Source organism: Solanum verrucosum, unplaced genomic scaffold (assembly GCF_900185275.1).
Source record: "Solanum verrucosum unplaced genomic scaffold, falcon-dt-bn FXZP01000261.1, whole genome shotgun sequence".
Classification (NCBI taxonomy): Eukaryota; Viridiplantae; Streptophyta; class Magnoliopsida; order Solanales; family Solanaceae; genus Solanum; species Solanum verrucosum.
In genome coordinates, this window is record NW_026019969.1 from 1124736 (window position 1) to 1139666 (window position 14931).

Genomic DNA, 14931 nt, shown 5'->3' on the forward strand with positions numbered 1-14931 from the left:
TTATTATTATTATTATATTAAATCACTTGGCAATAATAAATGAATTAGCTTATTGTTACTTATAAGAATTTACCTTATTTTCTTTTACGACTATATGCCAAAAACTTTTGTATCAAAATATAAACTCTCGAGTCTCACCTATATATATACTTTTATTAATGAATACTACTGTTTAGTTTTTCTTTCTTTCTTTTACACATTCAAACACTCAACAAATTCATACTATGGCTGAAGCTTCCAACTTCCTTTCAAGTCAGCGGTAAGTACTCAATTTCACTACTTTTTAAATTGATTTGTCACTCAACTAATAGAGTTATTATTATCAGTTTTCTTCTTGATGATTCCAATTTTGACTTTTTGAGATAATAATTATCGCACAATGAACATATTATTTTAATTTCTTATGATTTGGATTAATTTGTTGTTACCAGGATTGCAGTTGTGAGTGGAGGCAACAAAGGGATAGGATTAGAAATATGTAGACAACTAGCATCAAAGGGGATAGTGGTGATTTTAACAGCAAGAGATGAGAAAAAAGGGAATGAAGCTGTTATTGATATGTTAAAGATGTATGACCACCCAAATTATAATGTCATTTTTCATCAAGTTGATGTGACTGACATTTCTAGTATTGCAAGACTCAAAGATTTCATCAAGGATAGATTTGGCAAACTTGATATCTTGGTATTTCCCCTTCCACTCCTTTTTCGATTTTTCTTTCTATAGAATTGAGTCCAAAGCTTTAAAAAAACAACAAAAATCTATCGCTAATCCTATTTAATAATGAATTGACAATAGATTATTGAAAAATTATGTAACTATGACGGGTTATGTAGAGACAGATTATTTTTTTAAAAAGTGTTTTTTACTGGCTATTTGGTGATAGATTAGCGATGAATTTTGTAGATGGTGTATTTGGTATTAAAGAAAATAATTTCAATGAAAAATGTTTTCTAAAAAAATAAGTGGGTTTTCATAATTATTTTCTTGTGTAAATAAGCAAAAAAAAAGGATTATCCTAAAAATCATTGGTATAATGATATTTCAGACAAATATTATGGGTGGTGGGAGTTGAGCGAAGATGTATTGTGTTGGAGGGTTGGAGGACACAATCAATATGGAATATGATTATGAAATTTATTTTTCCTACCTCTATTAGACAAGTCATTTTTCTCATTTTTACGAAGTTATTTTCCTAATCTCAATTTTCTTTAGAATTTTGTGTTTGCTTAATAGATTCATGAATTTTCTTAAGAGTCATTAATTTCTAAATAACCTAAACAGGTGAATAATGCGGCAATTCTTGGAGTGCTTTTGGATAAAGAAGTTATTATAAGCCCACAAGTAAGTGACTCTTAATTTGCTTATATTATTAACTAGTTAATCAAACTGTGCTTCGCACGATCATATTTTTCTATATTAATTGATATAAAATATTAAGAAATTACAATACTAATATATATATATATATATCAACGGATCGAAAATAACAATAAAAGAAAAAAATAATAGAATTAAATTAGTTTCAAGAAAAATAAAAAGAGAATTCTAATTTTTCCTTGAAACAATACAAAGACATATTTCTTTATGCGCCAATTTTATACACGTTGCTATCTCATTTTTGGGTGTTTTACATTATTTATGTTACTAGTGAACTTCTCTGCGCTTCGCGCGGTTATAAAGAGTGATAAATTTTTGATAATTTTATTAAATATAATATTGATGTAAGAGAAAAATGTTTGATGAGTACACATATCTTTCGAGTTCTTATGGACGTCCACTCCCACAAGCCGATCACCAATAAAAATGCAACATCATTCTTAATTCCTTACTCATTAAAAAATAGAAGGAAAAATATGAAATTAGTACACATATCTTTCGAGTTCTTATGGACGTCCACTCCCACAAGCCGATCACCATTTTTCATCTTATTCTTCAAAATCAAATTAAAATATGAATATTATAAGCACCGAAAATATAACAACCTAAAAACCTAATGTGATCTTCTATAAAATCTTACAATGATTTTATTTACAGGGCTACTATATGAAACACCAAATAATATGATGAATATGACTATTAATTATTTTATAGGTCATAATAATAAAAAGTTGTGTGGAGTAATTAATGAAAATAAATACAAATTAAGTTTTACATTTAACATATTCTAAAAATGTCTTTTTAATTTCTTTGCAATGCACATTTAATATAATTAACAGTTAAATATTTTTTAAATTCTTTTAATATAGCACATAAATAAAAAGGAAATCTAAAAAAAAATATAATTGTATTTCTTGACCAAAGAAAAATATCACCCTCACTTTTTCTCTTTCTAACTGTTTTGTGGTGATATAACTATTTAGCACAAGTCAATAAGTTACTAAAGATTTTAAAAGAAACATATATATATATATATATATAAAATTTACAATCCTTCTAAAAATTAAATATCCACTTAATATATATGACATGTTAATTAAGTAAAATGTTTAAAATTTATCTAATTAAGATTATCCGTCAATAAAAAATTCAAATATTAACACAATTTTAAATTTAAAGATCCTTATACTTGTTAAGTTTAAAATTATTAAGTACAAATTTAGTCAAGACTTCTTGTTAATTTGTTGATAAATTCATCTTAACTATTCTATTATAATGGTAACAAAATAAGCTTATCCGTGCTTAAAATTATTTGAACATATAGTTATTAGTTAACACATTTTCATTTGGAAGTAAGTTTTAAACATATAATTAACACTTTTTCATTTTTAAATAAATTTTGAACCCGCGAATAAAGCATAATAGTTTGAATTCAACAATCAATATCTTTTGAACAATATAATTAAAAAAATTAATATTATTTTTCAAAAAATTAAACCAAACCTCTAGTATGTATGAATAATGAAACTAATAAACCAATCAATTATAATATATTGAAATAATTTTTCATTTGACATCTCTTTATCATCCAATAATTTTTTATTATTATTTTGGGTGTTAGATGAAAATAGAGAAAATACTCAAATGACAAGATGCTTATGTAAGAACCTTTTCCATGTATGCTCCTCCATACATGTCTCGACAATCACCAATGTCACACCATGCCATGATAACTTACAGAAACAATTACAATTTCTCATAAAAAATAATTATTAAATATTCTCTAATAATGTAACAACAATAACATATTTAATGTAATTTCATAAGTGAAATATGAAAAAAATAAAATAATAGAGAGACAGAAAAGATGTGCCTTGAAACCCTTAGCTTGATAAAGCCTACCAAATTCATTGAAAGAAAAGAGAGGAAACATATGAACAATGCATTTGTATTTAATTTAATATAAATATCCATAATATGAACCTCTTTACAACAACCACACAATTTCATAAAAATGTAAATCTCAATTTGCTGGAACAATTATTTGACAGTATGAAAGATGCATCATTGTTTATTGTTATATACAATATAATCATCATATTTTTGTTGATTATATAATTTAATGAAATGGAAAAAACTATATATTTCCATAATAGTATAAACATAAAAATAGTAAGGAAGTTAAGATTACCTTATGTCTCTCCAAAGTATTATTTTCTAATAGCAATATTGAAAAGCTAGAAAAGAAAATTGTGAAAAAAATCATGGTTGGATTTGAATTGGGGCTCCTTTTGCTACCGTATTTAAAATAATATTATAATGACTTTTAATTAATCTTAATAAATAATATTAAGGCAAAATATGAAAGGATAATCAGCTTATACACAAATAGAATAAAGAGATGAATTTAATGAAATTGAAGATGGAAATATAAGAAAGTGATATAAATGACTATAATAAAAAAAAAGTTTATACTCTTATTTTCTTGAAAGAACGTGAAAGAAAGAAAAGAAAGATAAGGGTTTTAAAAAAAGTAAAAAAATACATAGAGAAATATAGAGGGTTTAAAAAAAATAGATAAAATTATATATTGTAATTAATTTTTTATTGTCCTTAAATGGTGATTCTCTTTATATACTCACAATATTTTTAATCATTATGTATTTGTGTTAATAATAAAAGTTGCAAATGATTTCATTGTTTCATCCCATAAATACGTAATTATTCTAAATGAAAAATATAATTTTTAATATTATAGAGAATGCCAAAAGTTTCAGATTAGGATATTAGAATATTTTTTCCCGAAAATGGGATCTTTCTTCCGTTTTCAACTATACAATTAATATTTAGAATATTAAATGTGATTATAGAATGTTGAATTAATCTTCATCTTTCCTTAATTATAGTAAAATTGTAAATTAACGTTTATTGTAATCTTTCTCTTTCCTTAATTATAATAAAATTGTAATTAAACCTTTATTGTCCATAAATGGTAATTTTTTTTTCTATTCTTGCAATGCAATTAATGCTTAATATATTGAATGTAATATTAAATCATATTATATTTAGAGTGATGAAAAATTTTAAAAATTGAGAAAATAGATAAATAGAAATCTTGACTTCTAAGAGGTGCCACATCAGCGGTTTCTCATTTAGATTATATATATATATATATATATATATATATATATAGATAGATAGATTTCACTAATAATTTCCTTTATATAATACTATTTACGTTTATATATTTATTTAACTATACAAATTTAGAGTTCATGTAATTTTTCTTGTTTATAATTCAAAATTTTCACAATTATTACTTTAAAATATGAGCATATCAATTTGTTTAATTGATAAAATTAATAGCTTAAACTTTTTGTTATATATCTACACAAAACTTTCATATGAAAGGAATAAAAATTAATATTTCGTAAAAAAATTACTTTAAAAATTAGAAATAATAAATACACAGGAGAGCTCAAATATCAATTTTGTATAGAAACTGAATAAATTATGTAATCCAAACACTACATAAAGATGAAGAAGTTAAAAGCGAATATAATGATTTCATATATCAATATGTGGGTGAGTTTTGATTTTCAATAAAGAATATGAAAAATTTGGACAATAAATTATGATAATAATTGTGAATTTTATTCTTATAAACTAATAAAATAAATAAGAAAACAGGGAAAAATTATCTTTTTTGGCTAGTGCTATATTTTTTACCATCAACTTTAATCATGGGTTCATCATGAAACGTAATAAATATAAATGGATGTTAGATTATTTTTTGAAGAGTTACGCCTTTCCATTTTTAAAATTTATTTAGTGAGAAATTATCTTATTCTTTAATTGAATAATTATGTAAATATTTTTTAGATTATTGAAAATTAGATAAAAAGAGAAATCTCATAATTAGGAGAGTTAAAGGGATGGTTTAACATTTTTCAAGCTATTTGAAATGATATTTCATTAGACTACTCTATTTTAAAAAGTTTTCATTCGTTAAGGAGAAAATGAAAGATTTGAGTGATAAATATTTTTGCCTTTAAATTTACAATAAATAATAGGAATAAGTGAAGTAGTAAAATTTGAGGTATTTAAGTTTTATAATAACTAATAGAAATTAATGAAGGGAATAGTAATTGACACATTTTTAATAGTAATTATAAATAGAAATATAGTGAAAATTACAACAATAAAAAATAAAAATAAATAAATAAGGATTATTGGCCAAAGAGAGGTGTCAAATCATTTTTTTTTAAATATTTTAGCTTTATATAATATACTAGTAAAGAAAGGCCCAACATTAATAAAGTTATCTTGTTACTCTCTCCATCCCATATTATATGAGAATCTTACTAAAAATATTTTTTTCATATTATTTGAGCACTTATTAAATTAGGATAGAATTAATTAATTCTTTTCCATTTTACCCCTACAATTAATATGACCATTCCTATATTGTATGTGTATTTTTTGTAACTCATTTCAATGTACATTGATATAAACAAAGGGCAAAATGGTGAAGTCTTCCAATTTATTAATGATTTCTTAATCACCGTGTAAAGTTGGAAGTGCCCATCTAATATGGGATGAAGGGAGTATAGTTTATGTATTGTTATAAAATTAGTAAAGATTGTTATAATATATTTTGCTCATAAGTGAGCTAATATAGAAACTTATTTGTCATTTATCATTTTAATTTCAATTTTAAATAGAAAATAAATGTAGCGATAAGATTGAAGGTAGAAATGAAGCATATCTTTCTAAATTTAAGTAAAAATAAACAGAGTAGAAGTAACATTAAGGCTATCAATAGGACGATTCATTCAGTTATTTTTAAAAAAATTATATCATTCAATTTTTCGGTTACTTTATAATGTATAACCAAAATTAAAATTTTAAAATCATCCCAATCCTAATTTATGTGACAGAAGCAGTACAAAAATTAGTTTTTTTTTTTGTTGTCTTGTAGATATTTTAAGTTATTATTTATTATAAATTATAGTACTTTTTATTAAAGTTTTTAATAACATATGTTACTTTTTATGTTTGAGAGTTAAACCAACTTTTTTTTATATGTCTTTTAATTTAATATGTGTTTTGTCCTTTTCCATTTTGAAAAACCAATACTCTCTCCATTTTATTTTATATGTCATTTCTTTTTATAAATATATTGGTTATTCCCTCTTCTTATTGGAACACATGTTGACTTGTGGTGAATACTTATTCCCCTCTTCTTATATAGTAATATAGATACATATAATTTTTTCATTCTTCTTGGAGAATGAAAGGTTGGAGTTAGATATTTAGGTCTTTAAATTTACAATAAAAAATAGGAATAAGTAGAATAATAAATTTTGAGACATTTAAGTTTTTACAATATATAATAAAAATAAATGGAGAGAGTAATAACTGACACTTTTTTAATAATAATAATAATAATAAATTAAAATATAGTGAAATTTACTAAAAGAATAAGAAAAAAAATAAATAGGATCTTTGTCTTTTTTTTTTTTTTTAAAAAAAGAAAGTATTGCATATAATGTTTATAGTTTCTTTAACTTTTTATTAAAATTATACAAATACTCAAATTTGTTGTCAATTTTTTTAATTCATTGCTTGGATAACGTTTTTCTTTTTCTTTTTGGGAGTTATCGAATTTCCGCTCTTTAAAATGCTTCTAATCTTAGTGTCGTATTTAGAAATGCACTTCGGCATACAAATAAACAATAACATCGAGTACATAATGTTCGTTTTAGAATGTTACAAAAAATTATCATAATAAAAATTCAGAAGAACTAACCATAATTTAACCTAATGAATTATGTATGTACAACATTAATCATATAAAAGAAAAAGAAAAAAAAATCTTTATATTTTAAGTTCTTCAATAAAGTACATAAATGAAATATAGAGAATAGGAAAGAAAAACTAAAAAGATCAAATTACTATAGTAATAATTTTATTGTAAGACTCTACATTATCCTCTTCCAAAATTCACAATTTTCTCTACTTTTGTATCTTCCTCAACTTCTTCTTCACCCTACAAGCACAAATAGTATATTATGAAATTGTTAGTTACTCCATGATTTTATTTGGATTGAGTTTATTCAATTTAGTTTCAAAGATTAGTTTAATTGACTAAACAAAATAAATAACGTCACATAAATTATTAATATAAAAAATATAATTTAAAAATTAAAAGAAGCATTCTTACCCAGAGATTCTTTACGACTTTGTTGAAAGCAACCATATGATGTGATGATTAGCATTTCTTCCTCACCCTAATGTAGATATGGTGATGGAGAAGTGAAATAATAACTTTTAATGAAATTTTTCTTGCCACAAAATATGAATTTATATAGAAAAGGAGGAGGAATACCATAAGGTGTCATAAACTAATAAATTTAACTTCGGGGGTTATGAAAACTAGAAAAAAAAGAAAAGAAGGAGTTATGAATATTATTAAGATTATAAGTTAAAGAGGTGTGAGTTATTGGTAGTTATTTTTTTATTTTATTAAAGATATTAAATATATATGATAGTGGTAGGTGAAAAATTGAGTAATTGAATGTGAAGACTTTTTGAGATATTAAAAATAAAATAATTAAATAATGAAGGAAGAAATGGTAAAAAAAAAGAGATAAAAAAGACAAATATGAATGGAGGCCATAGAAAGGTGTCACATCACCTTCTTTATCTTTCTCCTTTATATATATACTAGCATCGGAGTCCGTGCTAGCACGGGCCCAATATGTATCATTTTTTGTTTCAATTTATGTGACAAAGACAAAATTAAAGAGTTAATCAAACTTTAATATTAATTTAAAATAGTTTGAATTTTTTATTATTGTTAACTATGGTAAAAATTTTTTTATGTCTTTTAACATTCTAAATTGCTAATTATTGTTGTATGATTTGTAATATCTTTTACGCAATTTTGAAATAATAAATGTTATTTCTTCTTTCTCAATTTATGTGGTACTAATAAAATTTTGAGATTCAATCAATTTTTTTTGTCTTTAAAATATTCTATTGTTAAATACTATAAATTATTGTACTTTGTAAGTAATTTTCAAATAATATATATTATTTCATTTGTCCAATTTATGTGTCACCGATAAAATTTGAAGAGTTAATCAGATCTTTTACATATTTTTATATCTTTTAAATATTTAAGTAAATAATTATTGTGATTTATAATATTTTATACAATTATTTTAAAAAAATTAAACAACAAACAAAACAAATTCATCATAGAAAAATTACCAAAGCATCCTTAAATACATCAATAATGGGTCCCACTTTTTGTTTAAAAAAATATGCATATTGGGAGGATATTTTTGTTCAAAGTTGAAATAAAATAAGTATAAAGCATTAAAGTCTTTTAAAATTTAAAATTGTTAATTTTTATTGTATGATTTGTAATACTTTTACGCCATTTTTAATAATAGATGTCATTTCTTCTTTCTCAATTTATGTAGTACTAAAAAAAATTTGAGATTCAATCAATTTTTTTGTCTTTGAAATATTTCTAGCCGTTAATTATTGTAATTTATAGTACTTTTTAAAAAAAATTCAAATAATATATATTATTTCATTTGTCCCAATTTATGTGTCACCGGTAAAATTTGAAGAGTCAATCAGATCTTTTATATATTTTTATATCTTTTAATATTTAAGTAATTAATTATCGTGATTCATAATATTTTATACAATTATTTAGTATAGTAAAATCAATTTAAAAGAAACAAACAAAACAAATTCATCATAGGAAATTACCAAAGCATCCTTCAATACATCAATAATGGGTCCGACTTTTTGTTTTTAAGAAATTGCACATTCGAAGGATATTTTTGTCCAAAGTGCAAATATTGTGCAAAAAATGTGTATTTATTGTGATTTTGAATGTTTTGTGGGGTTAGTAAAGGTGTATTTTTGAAAATCTGGGACAACTTCAAGTATCACTTAATGTTTTTTCTCAAAATTTAATTTACTTTCGTAAACTATGTGTCAGATCAAAATCAGATTAACAAATTCAAAAGGAATGAGTAATAAATAACTCATACAATGACATATTTATTATTTAACTAACTAATTAATATGTAACTAAAAATCTTGTTAACTTTTGGTTGAAAGCTAACAAGATAGTTATAATGATAGTTCCATTGTGACTTATTATATATAGAATATATTTTTTTTTCATTCATATAAAAGAAAAAAAAAGAATCTACTTTCAATTTTATGGTGTTAAATCTCACATTTGTGGATGAGATAGACTCGAGTATTCTGATCCTCTCATCATGAGCTAGCTTTTGAGGTTGAATTAGAATTGAAATTTATTTTTTTACATGGTTTTTAAAACAAAACACATTCCAATTTACAATCTATGATTTATCATATTAAATTGTCCATGTACCAAATATTCAGTCCTAGGCGTGAGACTGAGGTGTTAAGTCTCACATCAAGGAAATTTGGTGTCACACCCCAAAACCAGATGTGATGGCACGTGCCCAAACCCCACCGGACACGTCAGCCTAACACCCAAGAACCCGACGATACAGAATTTATAAAACAAGAATAAGATAGAAAGATAAGCGAAAGTGTTTAAATAAACTCAACATAACCCCAGAATTGGTTGTCACATGTACAAACCTTTAATACAGAATCTGAATAAAATATACAAGTCGCATAGTAAAGTTCTAGAATAGAACAGAACAGTAAATATAGATAACTTGAGGGCACGTCTGGAATGAACCGCTACCTCTCAAGTAAGTCTGGAAGCTCTAATCTGAAGATGAGTAATAAGCCGGATCTGATAGAGCGGTCAACCTACACAACTGTGTAGAAGCAAGGGTAAGTACCAAAAGCAACAGGTACTCGCAAGTAACACTAAACTAAGCTAAACTAACAGCTACAAACAACTCCTTTCAATCCCAACCGAACCACCGAAACTTCATTCTAACAGCGAACCAACAACTTATACTACACAATTCATAATCAACAGATATATCCAATAGTATCTCAACATCAACCTCATATCCTCATATAAGAGCAAATAGATCATATATCACATGAAGAGGAGCAAGTAGGTAAAATCCACACACCACAGACAAAGATGAAGTCAAATGCGATGCAAATGCAATAATGATGTCATGTAGTCGTGATGCATGTCTGTCCTAAGATACACATCTGTTGATATAATCAAACCGCGCTGAATACTCAAATCAGAACCCATGGGGGCCACACATGGACCATGTATCACCGCCGGAACCAGATCTCATCCGCATCCAAATCGCTAGCCGGAGCTAGTCCATCTCATATATCTCTAGCCGGAGCTAGTCTCAACCGTGTCTCATATCCATCCATCCTCATATCAGTGTCTCAGAACTCATGCAACAGATAGTTCACACATGGGATGAATAATGAATATGCACATGTCATCAATCACAATCATATCACGATCACATCATAGTATTACACATCATCTGTCTCAATCACAACCATATCACGACCACATCATAGTATTACACATCGTCTGTCTCAATCACAACGATGTCACGACCACATCATAGTATTACACATCATCTGTCTCAACATCAATGTCTGTATCAATCATAGCCTACTCATGCTCTTCTATCCCCTCAATATCAGTTATCACATGACTTATTCAACAAATTCAAGTCACATATAACACATTTAGCTCGTTTTATTCCCCATCTTTCAATTACAACAATTGCAATCAACAAATAAAACTCATCCTCAATCCCCATTACTCCCCAACACAATTAGGAAAGTAGTCATGTGTAGTCTAAGAGTTTAACAAAGTTTAGAAGTCACTTGCCTCAAAACACTTTAACTAGTAACTCCAATCTGAGTTTTACCCTTCCGAGCACGCTCCAAATCACCACAATCTATTCATAAATGGAATCCCACAATCAATACGAATCTAACAACACCAATATCGTGAAATTTGGAGAAAAAGGGTAAAATGGTCAAAAAATCTCGTCCCGGAAAATATTCTCGAAATCTGGAAATTTTTAGTGAAAAATGTTCCCCAAGAAATTTAGAATCCAATAGTGAAAACCGTTTCGAAAAAGGAGTTGAAATGAGTTCACAAACTCAAATTTTCTATTAAATTCGGATTAGGCAAAAAACCCCAAATTTTACAGTTGAGATCTCAAATTTTGATGTTAAAATCCATAAATAATCGATGGAAATCAAAGATATAAATTGGAAATAACTTACCCAATGAATTCCTTGCGAAAAACCACTTGAAATCGCCTATTTTTGAGCTCTCAAAGTGCACAAATGGAGAAATGGGTATTTTCAAGTTGGGGAATTTAGCTACTGATTTTGGCTTTAAAAAAAAGAAAAGAAACTGTTGTTGCAGCTAAAAAACACAGCAGCTGAAACACAATTATAACACCAAAGTTTAAGTCCCCGTTGGACCCTCGGGATTCGTTCGGAATCTCGTGCACACAAACTAAATATGTACCCCCACTAAATTTGACGTTCCGGACTCAATGGAACCGTCATAATTTGAATTTGAGGACTCCTTGACCCGAAAATCAATAAGATGCCAAGAAACTAGTTTAACGCCAAAAAAATTCGAAACTCAAACGGAGCGTCTAAAAATTCAACCAAGACTCATTCTAGACTTAGAATCACCTCCCGAAACCAACGGTACTCTCGGAATTTCAATCTGAGCCTCGGAACTTCATATGTTGACCAAAGTCAACTCTTTATCAAAATTTCACAACTTTAGCAATTTAGGACCTCAATTCTTCGTTTCAACTCCAAATTCAACTCTGTAACTTCACACATACCCGTTTTGACATTCTAAAACTGTCGGAATCGACGGAAATCCGATCCGAGTCTCGAAATTCCAAATGACTTGAAAAAAACACTTTTTAACCAACTTTAACTCATAAAAAACTCAACTTCTCAAAAACTCAACTTTTTACCAACTTTTCCTCAAACCAACTTTACAACCACAAAACATGGGACTCGGGGCAACTACCGAAAGGGCAAAATAGTCATTTCCATGAAAAATCACCAAAATGACCTTTCGGGTCATTACATTTGGAGTTGAGTTAGGCACGAGGGCCATTTTACCTACAGTTGTGTGAATTTCTTGAGTATATTCTTATTAAAAAAAATAAAAATTCTTGAGTATATTCTTTATCCCATTTGAAATGAAATAATCTAGTGTTGGTCTTAATTGCAGCAAGACTTATTCGTTGAGAAGATAAACGTAGCCACTCAAACTATTGATATAGCTGAAGAATGTATAAAAACAAATTACTATGGTGCAAAATGGATGATACAACAATTATTACCTCTACTTCAATTATCTGATTCACCACGTATTGTCAATGTCTCCTCCTCTGGTGGAAAATTAGAGGTATTTTATCTAAATGCATATCAATCTTATAACACGTCATATCACAAACATCTATTTTTAATACAGTAAACAAGAAAAGCTGACATGATGTTTTGTTTCAGAAAGTACGCAATGAATGGGCTATTGGAGTCTTAAATGATTGTGATAATCTAACAGAAGACAAAGTGGATGAGGTTTTGAATGTTTTTCTCAAAGATTTTAAAGAGGGTTTGCTAGAAATAAAAAATTGGCCAACAACTGTATCTGCTTATGTCCTATCAAAAGCAGCCCTAAATGGTTACACAAGAGTATTGGCAAAAAATTACCCAAATTTTCTCATAAACTGTGTTTGTCCAGGTTATGTGAAAACTGATATATGTTGCAATTGTGGCACATTAACTGTTGAAGAGGGTGCTCAAAGTCCTGTTTGGCTTGCTCTTTTACCTCAAGGAAGTCCATCAGGAAACTACTACATTAGGAAAGACCTTTCACCTTTCTAATGATATTGAGAATCTCGCGATGATAACTATGCTGCTCAGACTTCTAAAAAAATGTTACTGTATTCGTGTTAGATTTTTATTTTAAATACATAGTCTGTAGAGGATCCGACATATCCGATGACCATATTTTCGTATAGGTTTATGGACAAAGTTATGCAGCAACATATTATAATGTATAAATTGTAAACTGTAATTTGTAATACATAAATTAAAAATTGTTGGATTATCTATTGTATGTTTTGTTTTTGTATTCAAAATATTTAGAAAACATATTTTTCTTAGGAAAATAAAATTTGAAAACGAGTTTTCTATTGAAAGTGTAAAAAAATAAGTTCAACTATTGACATTCTACATTGATCTTCTATAGATAATTATTCAGTCACATGAGTCGATTGGAAGACTAGTTTTGCCTTTGTTATATTTGTATAATCAATTTTATTATTACTTGTTTTTATTCTTTAGTTATCGTATTATTTATTGTTGTTGTTATTATTTTTTTCTACTTTATTTGTAGCATAATTTATTTAGTACTGTATACCTCCTATACGATGCTTCAGAAATAGAGGCATATAGAAAATGGAAAATCGAACTCCAGTGGACGCTACTTAAGCCATCATTCTATGATGATTAAAAAAATATCAAAATTAAGACAATTTGTTTAACAATTAAATATTATAATATATTTACTAACTTCCCTAGTTAGAACACATGCATAGTCAACATTATCTACAAATGTGGTATGGTGAGCTATTTCAAAGTGATTGAAAAAAAAAATAGTTTAAACTTCTATCAGAATTGTTCTTAAAAACAGAATTCTTTTAATAGAGAGTCCTTTTAAATATAAATAGCTATAGCAAAAAGTAAAACAACTATAACAGAGAGTCCTTTTAAATACAAACAGTTATAAAGAGATTTTGTATTTAACTATGAACAAGTAATTTGATGGGCCGACTATTATTTCGAATCCTGTATATTGTTTGCCAGTATACCACTATGAGAAGTTGAAAGGAGGACGAATCGCCCAGAACATAGGTTATATTATTTTGAATCCTATATACAATACACCACTATGAGAAGTTGAAAGACGACGAATCGCCCAAAACATAGGCCATATATATTATTTCGAATCCTATATATTGTTTGCCAGTACACCGCTATGCGAATTTGAAAGAAACGAATATCCCATAACATATGCCATAAGAGGATCTTGTATCATATATATTCAACATAGGCCATAAAAGGAACTTGTACCACATATATTCCTTAGAGAGTTAAAACATTAATAGCAACTCCTTAGGAATGAATTTGAATGAAGACGAACTTCCTAAGAAATATGCCATAAGAGGACCTTGTACCTATTCAATATAGGCCATTAAGAGGACCTTGTACCACATATATTCATTCCTTAGAGAGTTAAAACATTAAGGGGTCGTTTGGTAGAGTGTATAAGAATAATGCTGAATATGATGTATTAGTAATGCAAGCATTAGTAATGCTTGCATTAGTTATGCTTGCATTATTTCTTATACATTGTTTGGTTTGATCTATTGAAAATAGCAAGCCTTGTATAAAGACTATTAAAAAAATATTTGTTTACAAAAATACCCCCACATTCTTTTACAAAAATAATAATAATAATAATTATTATTATATTAT

At 26.9% G+C, this 14931-nt stretch overlaps 1 protein-coding gene across 1 annotated transcript; it reads left to right on the top strand.

Annotated features, from left to right (window-relative positions):
* Positions 1–224: 224 nt before the first annotated feature.
* LOC125816297 ((+)-neomenthol dehydrogenase-like) lies at positions 225–13275 on the top strand. Its single transcript, XM_049495882.1, has 5 exons — positions 225–259; positions 432–684; positions 1285–1344; positions 12620–12796; positions 12898–13275. The coding sequence occupies exons 1-5, from the start codon at positions 225–227 to the stop codon at positions 13273–13275; spliced, it is 903 nt and encodes a 300-aa protein (XP_049351839.1).
* The last annotated feature ends 1656 nt before the right edge of the window (positions 13276–14931 follow it).